Source organism: Poecilia mexicana, unplaced genomic scaffold (genome assembly GCF_051168715.1).
Source record: "Poecilia mexicana isolate PSO_F unplaced genomic scaffold, ASM5116871v1 scaffold_13, whole genome shotgun sequence".
Classification (NCBI taxonomy): domain Eukaryota; kingdom Metazoa; phylum Chordata; class Actinopteri; order Cyprinodontiformes; family Poeciliidae; genus Poecilia; species Poecilia mexicana.
Genome location: NW_028263382.1, coordinates 29,376,209 through 29,394,862, shown reverse-complemented (window position 1 = coordinate 29,394,862; position 18,654 = coordinate 29,376,209). Strand labels below are relative to the sequence as shown.

The 18,654-nt window shown below is 37.4% G+C and overlaps 1 protein-coding gene across 3 annotated transcripts in view; it reads left to right on the top strand.

The window, feature by feature from the left end:
- Window positions 1–18,168, top strand: part of LOC106913952 (CD166 antigen homolog) — a 70,171-nt gene extending 52,003 nt beyond the window's left edge. Inside the window, exons 7-16 of one of the 3 annotated variants that reach the window (XM_014980412.2) lie at window positions 1,927–2,051; window positions 3,582–3,714; window positions 4,083–4,195; window positions 4,304–4,430; window positions 6,375–6,496; window positions 10,493–10,625; window positions 13,101–13,130; window positions 13,588–13,699; window positions 15,495–15,629; window positions 15,723–18,168. In XM_014980412.2, coding sequence (XP_014835898.2) covers window positions 1,927–2,051; window positions 3,582–3,714; window positions 4,083–4,195; window positions 4,304–4,430; window positions 6,375–6,496; window positions 10,493–10,625; window positions 13,101–13,130; window positions 13,588–13,699; window positions 15,495–15,597 — 998 coding nt within the window. In that variant the 3' untranslated portion in view covers window positions 15,598–15,629; window positions 15,723–18,168. Of the gene's footprint in view, window positions 1–1,926; window positions 2,052–3,581; window positions 3,715–4,082; window positions 4,196–4,303; window positions 4,431–6,374; window positions 6,497–10,492; window positions 10,626–13,100; window positions 13,131–13,587; window positions 13,700–15,494; window positions 15,642–15,722 lie in introns of all 3 variants that reach the window. The other 2 variants (XM_014980413.2, XM_014980414.2) reach the window with 2 other exon arrangements.
- The last annotated feature ends 486 nt before the right edge of the window (window positions 18,169–18,654 follow it).

Below are 18,654 nucleotides of genomic sequence, written 5' to 3'. Positions count from 1 at the left end.
TTTCTTTCACTTGGAAATATTTCGGAACAGTTTTTCTTGTAAGCGACGGAAAAGCGTACACTAGAAGTAAAAGTCTGTTTGATTTATATAAACGAAACATGTACCTAGGTTATATGCAATTAGATTCTGCTTTAGTTTTCTAACTTCATCATATTTAAAACATATTGTATGGTTATGAATATTTCATGTTGAGAACTTCGAATAATTTCGCATCGAAACTGTTCAACCATTTCATGTCGAAGACTTGGGATCAAATTATGTTTATTTTATACATTTCTTTATATATGAATCAATCGACGTTCACACCTTCTCCCTCTGTTCGTTGATCACTCCAGTTGAAATTCTGCAGGAGAAATCCACTGCAATGAGAGAAAACCCATTGAATGAAGATGAGAATTGAGTGAAATTGTGTTGACCAGGTGGGCTGGTCCCATTTAGGATGGTAGCTGTTTCTTCTGCCATGTGTGTCAAGTTGCTTCTGTGCTTTATGATTGAATAAAAGAGAAACTTCCCCAGATAAACCATACAGGAGGAGTTTCAAAAGGTTGGCTGGAGGAAAATAAAACAGTCTTTCAGGAACTCACACAGAACAGATCATGGGGGCCCAAGCCTGAATCCACTGAATAGCTCGTTACCAGGCCGTCTGCAGAGCTGAATGACACTCTGAGGAGTAATCAGCCTGAAATCAGTCATCTGATTCTGGTGTGTTGGAGGAAGGATGCATCTACAAGTCGCAGGATAGTGGCTCTCAAGGACTGGACCTGGACATAAAATAGCCTGGAAAACAAATCGAGAAAAAAACTTTTTGTTCTAGTTAGCCTCTTGTGAATGTAGTTGTCTTTAATTTCCTACATCTTTGAAAGAACTTTTCATATCTGTTGGCAGCTTTTCACATAAACTGAAAACGAATAAGCAAGGTTATGAAAACATCCATTACTTTAAAAACAAAATTGTCTCTCAAAAAGAAAAGAGTTTGGGAAAAATTAATCCCTTGTGGCTGAAAAGTTAAATCTAACGCATGCGCAGTGCAATTTAAAACCGACAATCGGCTCCCGCCTGCAGAAATCTAGACAGTTTATTCACATTAACAACAGAGGGTAGGAAAATACTGATTATTTTTTTCTTTTTCTTTCTTTTTTTTTTTTAATTTATAGTGTGTGTCTGAGCACAGATGTCTGCTGTCTGGTTGTTGCCTGGGCAGGTTAAGTTATTAGCTGATGTGCTGCATCATTTGTAAAACACTCATCTGTCTATCCAGTAGATAATGAGCTGCAGGAAAAAACAGCCTCTGACCCGTCAGAGAATCAACAAACACTGTTGCAGCTGTTGCTGGTTAAAACATGTTTTTTTCGTCTTCTTTTTTTTTTTTGTTTTTTTTTTTCTTTTTGTTATTTTGCTTCAAGCCAAAACAGACAAATGTAAAAAAATAAAAATAAAAACTCGCACACACTGGAGAGAAACCTTTTGCCTGTGACGTTTGTCCTAAGAGTTTTAAGTCGAAGCTGAACCTCAGAGCCCACGTTCGTATTCACTTGATCCCAAACAACACTGAAAGGTTGTTTGGGATTTTTTTGTTTGTTTTGTTTGTTTGTTTGAGGTAATATGTATTGAAGTTACCTGCCGACTTCAGTCCAAAGTGGAATTTCATTTCTTAAAAGAAATGAAATTCTTGAAAGAGTTCGCTTCAGATGGAGCGGAAACGCCGAAGCTTTGAAAGGACCGTTTGCTCGAGTGCCTCCGATTATGACAGTAATTCAGCCATCTTCCTCTCCGCTCCGCTTTATTCTCGATCATAACCAATACCAAGGTGCAGAGTTTGAGCTTGGCCTTCCACTCAGTCGAGGATGGGGCCAATCTGACATGTGTCCGCTTTTTATTATTATTATTATTATTATTATTATTATTATTATTGTTTTGTCTGCGCAGACTCCACAGAGAAACTCGTCCTGGAGGTCATCTCGAATTCTCCACCCGTGGAGGGAAACGACGTGACTTTGAAGTGTGTGGCAGACGGAAACCCTCGTCCCACCAGCTTTAACTTTCACATCAAGGTATGTAAAATCCAAACTTGTGAAGAAAACTCCTATGTAGCCCGCATCAAGAAAATTTAAGTATCTGACCGAAATTAACTGAAAGATGGTTTTCAGAAGCTACTCAAGCTATCTTGTTTATATTTGGAAAAGAAATTGGTCCCTAAACTAAATAATTAATTGTTTTCACTCTCTTTGTGAAATGTTTGCGATAATTGGTAATGACAAAATGGAGCTGGGATTAATCAAATAATTGGTTTTTGAAGATTTAATTTTTAAAAAATCTGGATTCCTTTTTCCACCAATCCACAGTTCAGAGTGATGTCATCACATCCAAGGCAGCCATCTTGTTTGACAAGCGTGTTTTACAGCTTCTGTTTATTTGGACTTTGGATTCAGGTCATCTCTGTGATGGAATATTAGAGAAACGCTAAGATTGTTCTTTTTCAATTGTTACAATAGTCATAATATTACAATGCAATTGTATGGCAACAGGGTTGAGAATAAATAATATTACCAGACTAAAGCTGTATTAATAGAAGAATAAAGAAGTAGTTTTAACTCTAACATGAAAAAATAACAAAAGATTACAATGAGAAAATTTTGAGCATATTGTATAAGTTTTGCAGATGATACTTAATACTTAACAAAAGTACAAAGTCTTTTAACACACCATCAAAACATCATCACTAGCAGGACTTTGAAACGATGGTGCAAACAACTGTGACTATTTCAAAGAAAGAGCAAATTAAACTAACTGATAACATCAGATCCTGATAACTCTACTGAAGCTTTTTCCCAGTAAATGTTTTTATTCTGGTAATTTCAAGACATTTTTCTGGTAAAATTGAGTCCTTGTTCTGCTGATATTCTCAAAATTAAACAAAAACTCCCATCGTACAAAGCACAGGAAGCACCATTGAAATGAAAACCACATTTTGAAAATATTTTCATTCATTTGTAGTTTCTCTTTCAGAAAATAAAACATGAAAAAAATGGATTAAAATCTGATATGAAAAATGTAGATGTTAGGTTTTAATTCTACCACTTTAAGGGTTTTTTAAGTGTGACTAGTCTGTAAGTTTAATTTAAGTCCAGACTTTAATTAGGCCACTTCATTTATTTATTTTTTTGTTGTCTTTGGATAGCTATTGTTGTTCTTCTTGGAAGTCTCTCTTAGATGTGGCTCAAATAATTTGCAAATGTTTTCTGTTCTTGAATTTCTGCATATTGGTCATAATACATTGTTGTTGTTTTTTCTTTTTTTAAGACCTTTTAGTCTACTTCCTGTTGTGAAACTAATCTAGGGAGTGACATCCAACATCTTTGGTTAATCCTAATTTATTAGTAAATCAACAATGGGGATTTACTAATAAATTATTAAATTTAAATGTTTTTTTTAATGAAATCTTCAACTGAAAGCTGCATTTTATATTTAGCTGGGAAACTTTTGCCCTTTTGATAATGTGAGTCATTTAAATGTTGTAAAAAGAACGACGCCGCAGTGTAACCGAGGCGACCTGCTCCTGCTTCGTTGAACTCTTTTTGCAGGGAAATGTGACGAAAGTGGAAAATTCAGACAATTACACCATCGCAAACATCTCACGCAAAGACACCGGAGAATACAAATGCTCTCTAATTGACCACCCCTCGATAGAAGCAGCCAAGAACATCACAGTCCAGTGTAAGTATTGTTTTGTTGTTTTACTTCCTTTTTTTTTTTAAAGAAAAGCAACTTGAGTTTTGGTTATATGTCTGCACACCTGCATCATTATCTCTATAATTTCCTCCTCTGCCTGCAGACTCTCTTTGTTACAATGAGATGGGAAGGTTTTGTTTTTTGTCTTGTTAAAGAAAAGGAAGTCCTAATATCTCTCTTTTGCCAGACCGTCCTCTTGTGATTTGCAGAGGCAGCCGTTGTGCGTCAGCCGCACAACTTCTAATAGGCTCCGTCTATGAGCCGAGCGCGGAGCTGCGCGGTTTGACAACGGAAAACGCTTCCACCCCTATCAGACCTCTGAACCTTCTTTTCCACATCCTATCTCTCTTCAGACCTAGACGTCAAATTAAACCTGGATAAGACGGTCATCAGTCGCGCAGGCAACTCTTTGAATCTAAGTGTCAGCATTGATTCCTCCGACACAGCAACGGTCTCATGGACAAAGGTAAAAAAAAAAAAAAAAAGCAATCTTCCTTAGAGCGGTGCTTGAATCGATTATGACATGTTTGTGCTCGTTATTGAAAGTGCCGATTTTTCTATTCATTTGACGCAGGGAGGTGTTAAAATTAACAAAGAGCCCAAGATCGCCAAGCTTGCCTACTCAGATGCCGGTTTGTATGAGTTGGAGGTGACGATGGGCCCCCTCAGCAGAAAGGCTTCTTTTCGTCTGACTGTCGAAGGTACGGGTTAAAGGAAACGCTTTGTTGCTCAAAGTTTGCTGGGAAGATTTCTAATTCCCTTGTGTGCGGATGGGGAAAAAATAAAATAAAATTTCCAGCCTGTTTGAGCAGCTCAACGCCAAAGAAATGAAGCGAAAGAATGGTAAACATCTCTGAAACTCAACAACTAATTAAAGCATGGTTGAATTGATAAAAATTAAACGGTGAAGAGAGTTCTTTACAAACATAACTTATTTTCTGTAGAAGTAAAACATTCTTAACATAATGTTAATTTGCAAAAAAGGCATGAATAGGATTTCTTTTTTTTTTACCTGAAACACTCAATGTTTCTATGGATGCATGCAACAAACCTTAAACAGGCTTCAAAATTACAATTTTTAATTTCTTTGGAGATTTTTCACACTTTGTGATGTCACAACCTCTTTTTTGAATAAATTTTATTTGGATTTTAAGTGATAGACACAAAACAGAGTGTGGCATAATGGGGAAGTAGAAGGAAATGATAAAGAAAAATCAAGTGCAACCAGTTCAGTAGATCATACACAAATTAAATACAGTCCAAGTTGATATTGTAATGTAAAACTTATATTAAAATAGCAAAGCATGAACACCATAGAACACAGAAGACAGGTCAGGAGTGAAAATATGGAGAAATGTCAAAGCAGAGTTGGGTTATAAAACAATATCCTAAGGTGTGAACATCTCAGAGAGAGCATAGAACAACTACCAAGACATGGACGTCTGACAAGCCGGGCAATCAGACCAGTAGCTAAGAGACGCACAGCAACTAGAAGCTGCTGAGAATCACGAGTCAGACGAGACGTGTTGCTGACATGAGCACAGTTAGTCATGAGTAAGGCTACATAACGTATTGCAAATGTTTGTCATTGCAGTATCGCTCAATATTCATACAAACATGCATTTTTCATGCTAATGCAGTATTTAGTCTTAGGGCAGCGGATGTTCACGGCGGCAGAGATGAATGGTCACAGAGTGACGGAAGCACAGATAGAAAAGAGTGGAAACAAGAAAATATGTATTGTGATTAATATCGTCATTGCAATATTTTCCAATACTGTGATGACGCATATTGTGCCGCCCTAGTCATGAATAATCAAATTGATATTTATAGAAAGAAGAAGGGGGGAAATTAAGGTCTTAAAATATCTTAAATTATTATTTTTTTAAATACAGGTTGGCCTTAAGTATGTTAATCACAGGTATTAAATTTTGCAGTGGCAGGGATCTTTCTGGCGGGATTTTTCTGTCAGCCAAAAGTTTGAATGGCACACACACATACATTACATTCTTTGTTTTGAGCCGGTTGATGCTACCGCTAACTAGATGCTAGAAAACCCTTGTTAACTAGCTAGGATTTTTCTCTCCATCAAGGGTAAGTGTAAATTACCAGCATTTGGCTAGCTAGCTGATAATTAATCTTTGCTTGCCAGCTAGCTAGCTGGCTAGTAGCTAGACGCATACTGCTACTAGAAGCTAATATACACTTTTTTGTTGTTTTTTGCGTCTACCATCTTGGTAGACTCCTATGACTTGTCCAGTCTGTTGATTGAATGGAGTATGGTTTGTTGTGCTATCAAATAAATCTAAAAGTGATATTTTCTCACTTTATCTGTTTTATCTGACCAAACACTGTAAGGCAATCTAACCTGTCGTAGTGTTTGCCTTTGCTGCTGGGATAAAACGCTATAAAACAGGAAGAAAGAGCAATATTTGTTTTTATTCCCTGCATCCAGGCTCTTTGTTTATATTCTTAAAAGAAAGAATCCTTTTGTGTGGTAGCAAATATGGGTTCTTCCCAATAATGCTATTCTTTCAAGTTGAGATTTTCCTCGTATCATTTTACATTTCGCCCACGAATGAAATGCGACCATGACGAATCACTTTCTGCTTCAGGTGTTTCTGAAACGTTCCGTGCCGTTGCAGGTGCTCCGGTTATCAGAAAACTGGACGATCAGAACGACAAAGACGGCCACCGTAAAGTCTTAATTTGTGAGGCCGAAGGTTCCCCAAAGCCAGCTGTTTCCTGGAACATCAACGGCACTTTGGTATTCACACACACACAGAAACACACACTTCCGTGGAAAGCTCATCCCCCTCTCCGGGATTAAATGAAATTCACTCCTGCATAATTTTTGCAATTTTTGTAGGGCAAGTGTATAATATGTTATATAAGTGCACATACATTTATTCATAGTGGCTTCAGATTTTTTGCAGCCTGGACTTCTGGCTGCTAGCAGCTGTTAGCACCCTTTATAAAGATGTTTAGACGCCTTGAAATAAATGTGTTGCCAAAATTGTCAGTCCCCTAAAAATACTTTAAAATAAGTCAATTTAAACTTTTATAAACCTTCTGTTTCACTGAGGTAAAAAACTGGAACTGTGAAAAAGAAGCTTACCACACACAGCAGGGATGTTTTAGAGAGATTAAATAGTCATTAACACTTACTGATATAGAACTGCAGTAAGAGAAGAGCATAAAGAAGAACTCTGGAGATATTGTGCAATAGGGGAATTTATACAATCATTTTCTCAATTTTGGCACCAGTGATTTTACAGAAAACAATTCTTTCTTTACTTAATATTTTCCCCAAATGAATAAATGCACCAGACTGAATTTTTCAAATCTTTTCACTCTTAGTTTATGATACTGCAACAGAAGATTTTTTTTTATTTTAAGACTTTAAGTGTTACAGGGAGGAACGAGAGGACAACACAACTCTACCAGGGGTTCCAGATAGCGAGGAGGGTGGGGTTTACTGCATCAAAGGGGCAGTGTTATGTATTTTCCAGACACATATTGCCATTTTATAGCACAATTAAATAACTATCTTACCTTAAGTTGTTATAAAAATGCTGAATATATCAAACATGACTTAAAAGAAATTTGACCTCGCAGTTTGGTGCCTTGAAATTGGGCCTCTGTCTCTTTAAGAAGCACCTGCTCTTTCCAGAACTCTGACTTCAGCATTGAAGTCAAACGTTCTTAGGAGTGTTGCACTGAGAAATAGTTTGAATGATGAGGTCAGCAGATGAGGAGCTCCACCAGGTGTTTGCTAGTTGCTGCTGTCGCTAGTCTGGAGGAGCCGAGTGTGGAAGATGCGGGGGTGGGATGCTCTTTGAGGCGGCGGTTCGGCTGGAGGCAGCAGCTCGAAGGAGGAGGTTTGGGTAAATAGGCGTTGGGTTTTGTGAGCGAAAGCATTCAGACATCCTGGAGTGGTTGCCATGGGAGATTTAGGGATTTCTCAAACATGCATGAAGGAATCAATGCAGCACCCCAGGTATGTTTTTGATGAAGAAATAACATCATAACATGATATAAAGCTCAAAAAAGTCAATTTTACATAACACTGCCCCTTTAAGAATCCAATGTGCATCATGAGTGCTGAACCTCTACTGATTTATCTTTGTTATAAAGCAGAAAGCTTACAGAGTCGTGTTATCTTCTTGGCTTCACTTTATGGTATCTCCAAAACACTCGACTTTATGATTTTCTAAATGGACAATTGCCATTAGCTAAATTCAATTTAGCTGAATGCAAAGTGCCAGTGGAAGTTTTCCCTTTTTTTTTTTTTTTTTAGAGTGCTTGGTGTGAACTGTCACTGCAAAGTCTGTAGTTACAACACAGAGATATGAAAGACTATAGATGTGATTACTGTGACAGCATATCGGGTTTCAAAGCTGTCAGAAGCACTCAATGAGCAGCTCTTTTATATATATATATATATATATATATAATATATATATATATATATAATATATATATATACATATATATATATATATATATATATATATATATATATATATATATATATATATATATATAAAAGCAAATTGTTAGCCAGACAGTGCATGGCATTTAATGTGACCCTTCAGATGTGCGGTGCTACACAATGAAAACTGAGCTCTTTCATGTCTCCTATGTTGTCCACAGGAGACAAAGAGAGAGGCTTGTTGTGTTTTTTGGGTTTTTTTTTTGTTTTACTGCCCACTATCATTTCTTCTTTATGGTTGGCTAGCGAGACTGAAGCAGGAGACTTCAGTTCAATCGATGTCATGATATCCCTTACGGTATTCGTTAGACACAGAGTCAGGCCGGATTTGGGAAACCAAAAAGAAGCTTTATTCATCTTAGCCACATTTAAACTGACTAATTATAAAAGAAATGGCTGGCAACTCTGGCTAATAACTCCACATCTGACACAGGTTCACACTTATCACCTGCACACGACTTATAGGCACGACTAATTCGCGCCGTATATCAGAGAACTTATATAGAGTGAAGATGAATTGCGAATACATCCTGTTAGTGAGGAGAAATGTAGTACAGCGAGTGGTGAGGGAAGGGAAGCGGGGGAGAGACGGAGAGAGCTGCTACTCTATTCTTCATACAGTTGGAAATATCTCCTGTAGCTCCAGCACTTTTTCTAGGTTCTCATTAAAAATAGCTTCAAACTGTAGAACAGTGTCCGACAATATGTGCAGCTTCTTTAACTTCTGTTGAAACCTCAGTATATCTTGATACCATAAGCCATCTCAAATTCACATTACATTTCTGCTTTTTAGCTTATTTAGGCTCATTTTTTAACACAGCAGTTGCGAAATTACTAAAAAAAAATGTTAACATTAGCAGAATATCAGCAAAATTTGTTGCACGTTTTTAACGGAAATGCAGCCAATGGTCGACATATTTGATGTGCATCGAGGATTTTGATGAAATGTGATGTTTATGGCTTGTTTCATAATTGATGACTTTATGCTGCTTTTATGGAGTAAAGCACCTTGAAGTGCCTTATTGCTGAAATGTGCTACACAAATAAACTTGACGTGATAGTTTTTTCACTTTTGACATCCAATTTAATCTGGACAAGACTCCCTAGTTTAGGCAGACCAAGTCTAAATGTTTCTGACCACCCTTCCTTCTTTAACAAAGTACCAAAGCATGGGAAACTTGCCTTCTTCAAGTTTCCCATGCTTCGACCTTCAGCTTCAGACAAACTTTTCAAGCCATTTAATTTGAAGAATCCTTTTAGCGTTCTGCGTTTCCCTTTTCGCCTTTAAAGCTCTGATATTTTCTTGGCGAATCAATAGCGGTTGTCATAGCAATTCATTCCGATACTGGTCTTTGATGCGAGAAGGCAACATGTCTGTATTGCAGTAAACATGGCGGTTACAGCTGCTCCACTGAAGAACCTTCAATAATTAAATGCCGCGAAGGACTCTGAGAAACTCCAAAGAATCGACCAAAATCAAGCTTTTTCTTTTTTTTTCCCTACGCATGTGATTCTGCTTTGCTTTTCGACTGAGCGAAGGATTGCCTCATTAAAGTTAAATCACATTGTTTCTTCCGAGCTGCAACACGTCTGGACTGAACTGATCTGGTCTGAGCATTCTTAGGCGGTTATTCCAGGTGTTTTGAAAGAGTGGATTTTTTTTTTTTTTTCTTTTTTCATTTTACTTTCCCCGAGGCTTAAACTCAGTATTTTGCAGCAGAGCACTATAAATACATCTCCCCCCTGCAAGCCCCCCCCTTCCTTTGTTCCTGTGGTCCACCTGCGTGCGCGCTGATGGGCAAGCCTTTCAGAGAGGCACTGTGAAATACAGATGAACCTCAGGCTGTGTGCGGGATTCTTTTCGGCTCTCTCGCCACAAAAATCCTAAACATCCTGAAGCTGTGTGCAATAATTCATCAGCTGTAAAGGTGTTCTCTTATCCTACAGTTAAAGTAATGTAGCTTCTTTTTTCCTCGATTTAACACTTCACGCCTAAACCAATGAAGGAATCATTTTGGCTCATTAGCAGATTCATTGTAAACATTGCATCCTCTTTTTTTTTTTTTTTTTGTGAACGGGGTGTTGGCAGTTTGTCTTTGTGTCTGGGGTTTTCCTCCGAGACTTAGAAGTCTGTGTCCCACAGGCAGAGGCTTCTCCTTTTTGTCATGAAAAGGCTCACTTTTTGCTTAACTGTAAAACATTGCCACCTAGTGGCCCAGACAGGTATTGCGAACACTAACGCGTTTGTTTTCTTTCTCACTTTTTCAGATTGATGAGAAATCCTTCGACAATGGCACAATAAAACATAAGATCTCAGTGATGCCCTCTGCAAACCTGAGTGTAGCTTGTACAGTGTCCAATTCGTTTGGCATTGACACCAGAGTCATAACTGTGTCTTCTCGTAAGTAAAAAAGAGTGACTGCATGACCCTCTCTTAACTCTCTCTCTCTACTCCAAATTGCTGGGAGTGCTGTCTTTCTAAATGTTTTTTTTTTCTGTCCTATTTCATCCACTAACTCTTTGTGTCTGCATGCTCATATAACAAATACATGTGGAATATTTTATCAAGATGTAATCAAATTTGTCTTTTAACTGGCTGATTCTTAAAATTGGATATTGACATATTCAGGATTTTCAACTGTAGTCAAAGCTAAACTCCGCTTTTGGTCATGAAACGCAGAACGTGACATTGAAATTAATTCCAGACTTCACATTTAATCTAAAAATGGTGCCATATACTGTCATAATTAGAGATGCACTAATCTCAAATTCGAAATATCTTTTTTTTTTTTTGTTGTTTATCTTCGATTTGTTGACATAAAAGATATGATTGGCATTCAGAATTTTTTTCTTTTTGTCTTTCTGTCAGGACCAGCCGTCAATTGTTTAAATAGGAAGCAGAGACCACAGCATTCACATGTAAAACTGTCTTTGCTTCTTAATATAATGATGATTAGTGCAGCTAGAACTACTAAGACTCTCCAAGTGTAATTTCCTTGAAAATGGAGATCTTGATCTTAAGCCTGAGATTTCCAAAAGACTGCCAACATTTATCCTGCTAAACGGAGGCTAATAGCTCAGAAGGATAAAGCAGAGCTACTACTTTTCTGTACCTCATTGAAGGCCCTCCCATGCCTCATCCGAAGTGTCAAAATCAGCGTCGTCTTCTTCAGAGGGAAGCGTCCTCCTCCCAATATGGAAAGATGGGCCGGATTTGAACCATTTTGCACAGAGTTCTGTGTGACTGGTCAGAAGTTTGTTGGTGTATTTCATGTGACGATGCGGTCCGACAGCAATGTTGCTCGTTTCAACTGGTCCGCTTCCACTATCCTTTTTCTTTTCATCTGCAGGCAAAGTACTTTTGAGGAATGTTTATCAGACACAGTGAGGAATTATGTACATTTGTACCATTCTTCAAGAAATACCCATAAATATTACACAGCCGAAATGATTAATTGCGTTAATTGTGATTAATCGATTATTGAAGTAATTGTCAATTAATTCAGTAGTCGATTAATCATTAATTGGAGCATATACTCAAAAAAGGCAATTTATTGAAAGAACAACATGCTCAAAAAAGGAACTGAAAGATCCCTGTTTTGTATATTTTTCATTTTTTGTATATAATTGTCGAAATACTCGACAGAACAGTCCACTACTAAAATAATCGTTAGTTGCAGCCCAAAAATACTGTGAAAGTTTGTGCGAATACGAACGTCCCACAAACGGTGTGATTAGGCGTCAACTGTTCAGCTTTGGGTGGGGCATGGGAGACCATCTAAGCCTTCCTGTTATCTGCTACAAGTCTTGCTCTCCCTCACTCTAACTAACATTCCTTTACATTTACTACACATATGTAATGTTAGCAACTTCTGATATCTATATGCTTCCTTTGACATATTTTTAAAGGTGATACTGAAAATGGCCAGTTTAGCGTTCAGTAAGTGATTATTGTTTGGGAGTTGTCAACAATCGGAGTCAGTCACGTGGAATGTTCCCTGTCAGCCAGCGACGTCTTGGTTCATAATTAGCCATAGCCTTTACAGAAGACATATTCGCAGGGATTAGGGACCACAGTTGCTTTTCTAAAACACCCCTAACATCTTATTTTAATAATTTAAACACCAAATATACCTAATGTGCAAACATGATACATCTTCGGTCTCCACTCTCGGCTGACAGCCAATCAGCGGAAAGGAAATGAACTGCTGCTGGACTGGCTGATTCTCACACGCCAACCAGTAACTTGTCGAGTAGCGTTGCGCCCCACGTGTTTTCACTTTCCAAAGTTGCGTTTTGTTTTGAATATTTTAGATGTGCTCTGCGGAGAAAACAAAACGTGAGATGACCAATTTTCTGCAAGTAGCGTAGAGAAAAATCTGCAAATGCTATTGTCTGTGGTTCAGAAACTGAGAAGTTACTTAGCTAAAGATCTAACGTTCACAAAAAATGAATCAGCTCCATAATATTAATCACAGGATATGTAAAGTTTGGTTGTATATCCTGCAGTTTGTTGGTACACAGTTGTCTTTTTTTATGTCACACCTTCTCTGACACAATCTAAATGATGCATGCATTTTGCACTGATTTTTTTAAGAAGTGTGCAGTGTTTACACCATGTTGTGCTCCTTCTTAATCATTCATCCCTGTTCGGAACGGCTTTTCACATCCTCTTTCCACCATGTTGGGATGCTGGATTTAATCTGTTCCCTCTTTGCATGCTGAACTAGAGTAGAAGTAGAGTAGTACGTTCTCTGGACGACGAACTTGGTTTTATGTTTTGTTTTGGTTTTTTTTTTCTTCTTTGGTTTGTTTTTGTACCCACTCCCCTCCCCTTTTTGGTTGGACGTTAATATTATTTCATATCTGATTTCAGTATTTGAGGATGTGAAAGTGGATAAACGAGGTAAGTCGTAGCAGTCTTCTACGTCTAACGTCTGAGTTGGAATTATGTAGTGCCGACCGAAAGAAGGCTCTCGGGTCGAATGTGTATCCCTGCATCGCTTTGGATTTTGCAACTAGTGAAGAAGTATTAGGCTGTGTGTGTTTTTTTTTTTGTTTTGTTTTGTTTTTTTTAGTTTTTTTTTTTTTCCTTTGAAAAAAACCGTAAGAGGAATAGAGCTACCAGCATCCTGGCAAGATGTCAACGCTGATCATAATCCCATTGAGTGATTACATAAAACTGGAAAGCAACCATTAACAGTCCAGTCGATAAATCACAGTCATGCTCAGCGCAGACGTGGCCATTCATCAATGCATTTAAAGCACATTGTTAGTTTTTGATTCTTTACGCGCAACCTGGACTTAATTTTCCCCACCAAAACCAGGTGTCTGGTCACCGATTGCTGTGGTTTGTCTTCCAGATTCTTCAGACGACGATGACAAAACCAAACTGGTTGTCGGAGTTGTAATCGGGCTCCTGGTCGCAGCATTGGTTATAGGCATGGCCTACTGGATGTACATGAAGAAATCCAAGTAAGAAGACCTCTTAAATCTTTTTGTCCCAACCCTCATAAAGTTTCCTAATTTATAAAGTCACTTTTGCCAGAAGCCCATTACAATAATGAAGCAAATTTCCTGAATTGCTCCCACACTTTCGATGATTAGCACATCAAACTGACTTTACGTCAAACTGACTTCCCTTTATGATGCAGACAAAATTACTTTCAAAGGCAGATTGTGTAAAATGGCATTACTCCCAAAGGCTTAAAATAGATTCATGACAGAAAAACTTCTCCATTACCTTACCCTGGATGGTATCTCTCTAAATAACTTTAGAGAACAGAAATCAGTCCTGACCTGAGAGTTGAGTCACAAGAGGGATTTCTGAAACCTTGAATAACTTTACAACCAGTATGAAATCTCAAGGGCTGTGGTAAATGTTCCTAATTCACCTGTAAGAAAAACTTTTTTTCCATTAAAGACTTGCAGTGGACTGATGAGACTGGAACTTGGAAGTGTGTGTCCCATTTTATCTGACTTAAAAACATCCAAACATGGCGGATTAACATGGTAGTACTTTGGTCCTGATTATCCTGGAAGACAATATCTGATATTCGGCTGAGTTCCTCTTTGGTTATGGGGCAAAATCACCTCTCACTCAAATCAACGTAGTTAAAAAACAACAACAAATAATTAAAACTGCCAAGTTTGAGCTTGATGTACCAAACATTGTGGACATTTCTGAAGGAAATGCATTAAATGATTCCAGATCCAAGGAATTGCAAACACTATTCTCAGAGTGGCAATATAAAATTATAAGCAATGTAAGTTTGTTGACTTAAGATTTACTTGTAAATAAATAAATGGAATGAATTGTACTGTATACTGGCTCCCGTTGGCACTTATTTATTCCAACAATCTACAAATGATCGTCTTATTCCCATGTGTCTTCTTCATTATTGTGGTTATAAGTAGTTGAGAAGCTGAACTGGTATTATTCTGAGACCTTCGGTTTGTGCTTTGACCTCCTGATCCTGCCCGAGGCAACAAAAACAACCACCTACTCCCGCTTGAATTGTCTTGGCCAAATCACATCTCCAGTCCGCTCTTCGACTTTATGCACTACCACGAGTTTGTTTGTTTTTGTCAACTTTTAGCTCTGACAGGATGGATTACTAAAACATTCAGCGTGTCCTTAAAATCCCTTAAATTCATGCATCTAAAATGAAGACCTTTAAATGTCTAAAAAATATATAAGTTGGCCTTAAATATATAAGTCACAGGTTTTAAATTTTGTTGTGCGAAGACTACTTAATCACATATTTTATGTTCTTTATTTTTCTCATGAGACTTTCCTGTCAGGCAAAAATTTGAGTTGCATGCAAACATTTTCCTTGTGTCCTGTGATTCGAAAGGGTTGAGGCTACCACTAACTAGCTGCGAATAAACCCCTTGCTAATTACTCAGGTAGCTTTTTTCATCTGTCAATTGTAAGTGTAAGTGTAAATTATCCCCATTTGGCTAACTAGCTGCTGGTAAACGTTTAGTTGCTAGTTAGTAAATCAGCATTTTTGTGTCTGTCATGGTGTAAATTATCCCCAGTTGGCTAACAATCTGCTAATAAACCCTTGCTAGCTAACTAACCAGCTTTTTTGCATTCATCATGGATAATTGTAAATGACCCAGTTGGCATTCTGAGCAAAATGGCTTGGCCGTATTGTGATACAGGTTTTAAGTGTTTTATAATGGCCTTCAAAAGGTTTTAGCTTTGAGTAGATAAAACATGTAGAAACCCTGATGTTACACAATGAAATTTTAATCCTTACAGGCAAGGAAGCTGGAAAACTGGTGAGAAGGAGAATGGGTCTTCTGAGGAGGAGAAGAAGTTGGAGGAGAAGATGGAGGAGAACAGCCAGAAAGCAGACGTGTAGACAAAACCATTTCTGAAAGAGTGAAGTGAAAGGTAGAGAGCAAGGTATTTTTATTTGTCTTTCTAACGTCCTGATATGACAACTGACCAAATTTACGGAAACCTTTATTTGACATTTCTTTCCAGTGAGGACGCAGAACTTTTGCACATTTCTCTTCACCTCAGTTCTGGGAAACATTACCATTCATTTGGGATGACGACAGCTTGGTTTTGGTTTCAGGGACACTTTTACAACAACAACAAAAAAGAACAAAAGCATAATCCAGACATCCCTCACCCCCTCCACTAATTAAACAAACAGAATGGATACTGTATGTGATACATAAGTTGTCTGCACTACTGATACATGTGTAAAACTCGTCTACCATTAGGATTCATGTTTGTTAGAATGACATTTTTGCAAAGGGAGAACATGCAGACCTTTCCTTTTGGGTTTCTTTTAGTTTGATGGAAGTGAAGTTACTCCTAGACGTGTTGCCTTCGCCGTAAGGATGCAGAGGCCTGCGTTAGTCTGTGTTTGACTCTTGGCTCTCGAGGACGTTGTGGGAGCCAAGAGACGTTTCCATTGCTTCTTAGTTTCATGCCATCTCAGGCCAGCCACCTCTGCCTTCAGTGTCAGTAGGTAGTAGTAGTAGTAAAATCTGTTTGTGCATTTATTTCACTTTGTAAATTTATCGGATGGAAAAGCTGATGATGAGATCAGGGCTAGGGGTACAGTGCCTCGAGAAAGCATTCGTTTCCCCTTTGAACTTTTCCATATTTTGTCATCATGTTGCAATCACAAACTTAAATGTGTTCTATGGGACTTTTGTGATATTTCAACAATACGATACCCTTTGATTTAATTAAAGGGTGTCAGATTAAAGGGGTCTGAAAATGTCAAAGATTTTTGGTCTAGTTTTTAGTCTTGAAACGAGACATTTTAACTTATATGGGAAAATGTCCTTAGACATACACAGATTCTACTGTGATTCAGCTGCACATTTAAATTGTACATATTGAACAAAAATTAATTCCAAGGCTTGATTGAGTAAGAATAAAATAAATAATAATAATAAAACAAAATCTTGTTGGACTGGCAGATTATTTCACCTATAACTAGTTGTTCATCAACTCTGAGGAATTGCCTGAAGCAAGCTCATATTTCTTGCTGAAAAGTTACTTGCAAGATAGTTTTGTCTTATTTCAATTGTACCAATCAAAACTAAACCAAAGATACTTGACAAGATTTTCTTTCTTATTTTCAAGTATTTTTTTAAAAATTAGTCCATGACATTAAATCCCCCCCAATAAAACAGATTAAAGTTTGTGGCGGTAATATGACAGATGTGAGGACAAAATGGAGTTCTCTGGATACTTGTACAAGGCACTGTATGTTCTTATACGCAGCATTAGGTAAAAATGGCAATATGATTTTCCATGTAAATTAGGAGCTAGGTAATTTGTCACAAAGCTGTGTGGTGTTAAGAAACATGTCTTTGGCTTTCTTTTTGTCTTACCAGGAGATGAGATGAGATTATTTTTGTGTTTCTTTTTCCTTGTTTTGTTTGTTTTCTTACTGTCCATGAACTGTGCGTTCGGCGTAACCACGGCACAACACAAAGAAGGTAGATTACTGGGAGAATGTACAGCACCCGCTCAGCTTGCCTGGCTTTGGTTTCCGCTTCATGCATCTCTCGCAAAAACGATCCTGTCAGCCTGCAGTTACGAGAGGACGCGTTAGTTTGTGGGAACTTTGAGCCCGATGGCCATGAGTTTTGCGCTCCATCGGTGTTTGAGGAATGATTGTTTCTTAAGCAGCCATGGCGTCACTCTGTGGAACTGGGGGATGGGTAGGATGCGCATCTCAAAGTAGCCTTTATGATATGTTTGCCTTCTTTAAAAAAAAAAAAAAAAGTCTACCTGTAACTACTTAAGTTTGTGATGTGCACTAGGGGTTCATGTTTCATGTTTCAAGTGTGTGTAGAATAGAATGGGATACGCGCAGCTGTACATGTCACGATTTTTGGTCCATTTTAAGAGCATTAGTAAAAACTGAAAGGGAAAAAAAACATTAGTTTTAACATTGGGGATGTAATTGTGAAGTGTGTGAATTTTATTTTCTTTATGCTATTTATATCATTCAAAATTATGGATCCTGGTAGGCATATCGATTACCGTCACATATCTATGATTTAAACTGTCGCTAACTTGCTTGCAGACCTTACAAAAAAACAAAAACAAAAGAAATTAACTCATCAGTAGTTCGCGTAGAGTCTGGTTGAATTATATATCAAGCATGTTATAATCTCAGATCTCCAAGCTGCTGTTTGTTGCCTACCTTGTGGAAAAAAAACAAAAAACAACAACTATCAAATTGGAAGAATGACCAAAGAAAGTGAACATTGCCATGCAAGTATTGTAAATATCTGATGTTTGTTCTTTTTGTACTTTTGTTTAAAATAAAATGTACATTTTGAAAAGTTATGGTCACTGAATTTGTCACAGTTTTGTGTTTTGCTTTGCTTTGTTTTCTATTTTTCTTTCTCTCCCTCATCTGATCATTTTTTGAAATAAAGAAAAACACACATCAGAGCTTAGATTTATTTCTTGTATGCACACACAATCTGGGGTGTCAAGAGAAAGGCATCGCTGACTTATGGCCTACTACAAGTTGGGAGTGAAAAAGTCTGAAATTAAAATAATGTTTTCTGTTGCATTTTTTAAAAAAAATTCCTTGTTGATGGTCTTTTTTTCATTTAATAAGATAAATGACCAGATATATTGTTGATGCAAGTTTAATCAGAAATTTAAATTTGTCTAACTTAAAAGTAGTTATTTGACCATGATGTGAGTGAAAATTAAGCAGAAATGTGTGCTTGTTCAACTGAGAACAGTTTTCTTCCATAATGTGAAAAAACATTTTGCTTGAAGGCACAGTATTAAATCAAATCGGCTCACAATTCAAGACAAATGAGCTGCCATAATTTAAAAGAACAATCTTCAAACAACCTGTCGCTTGTTGTTAAATCATCCTAATGAACTTTAATTACAGAGTTAAAGCAAAAATAAAATTCTA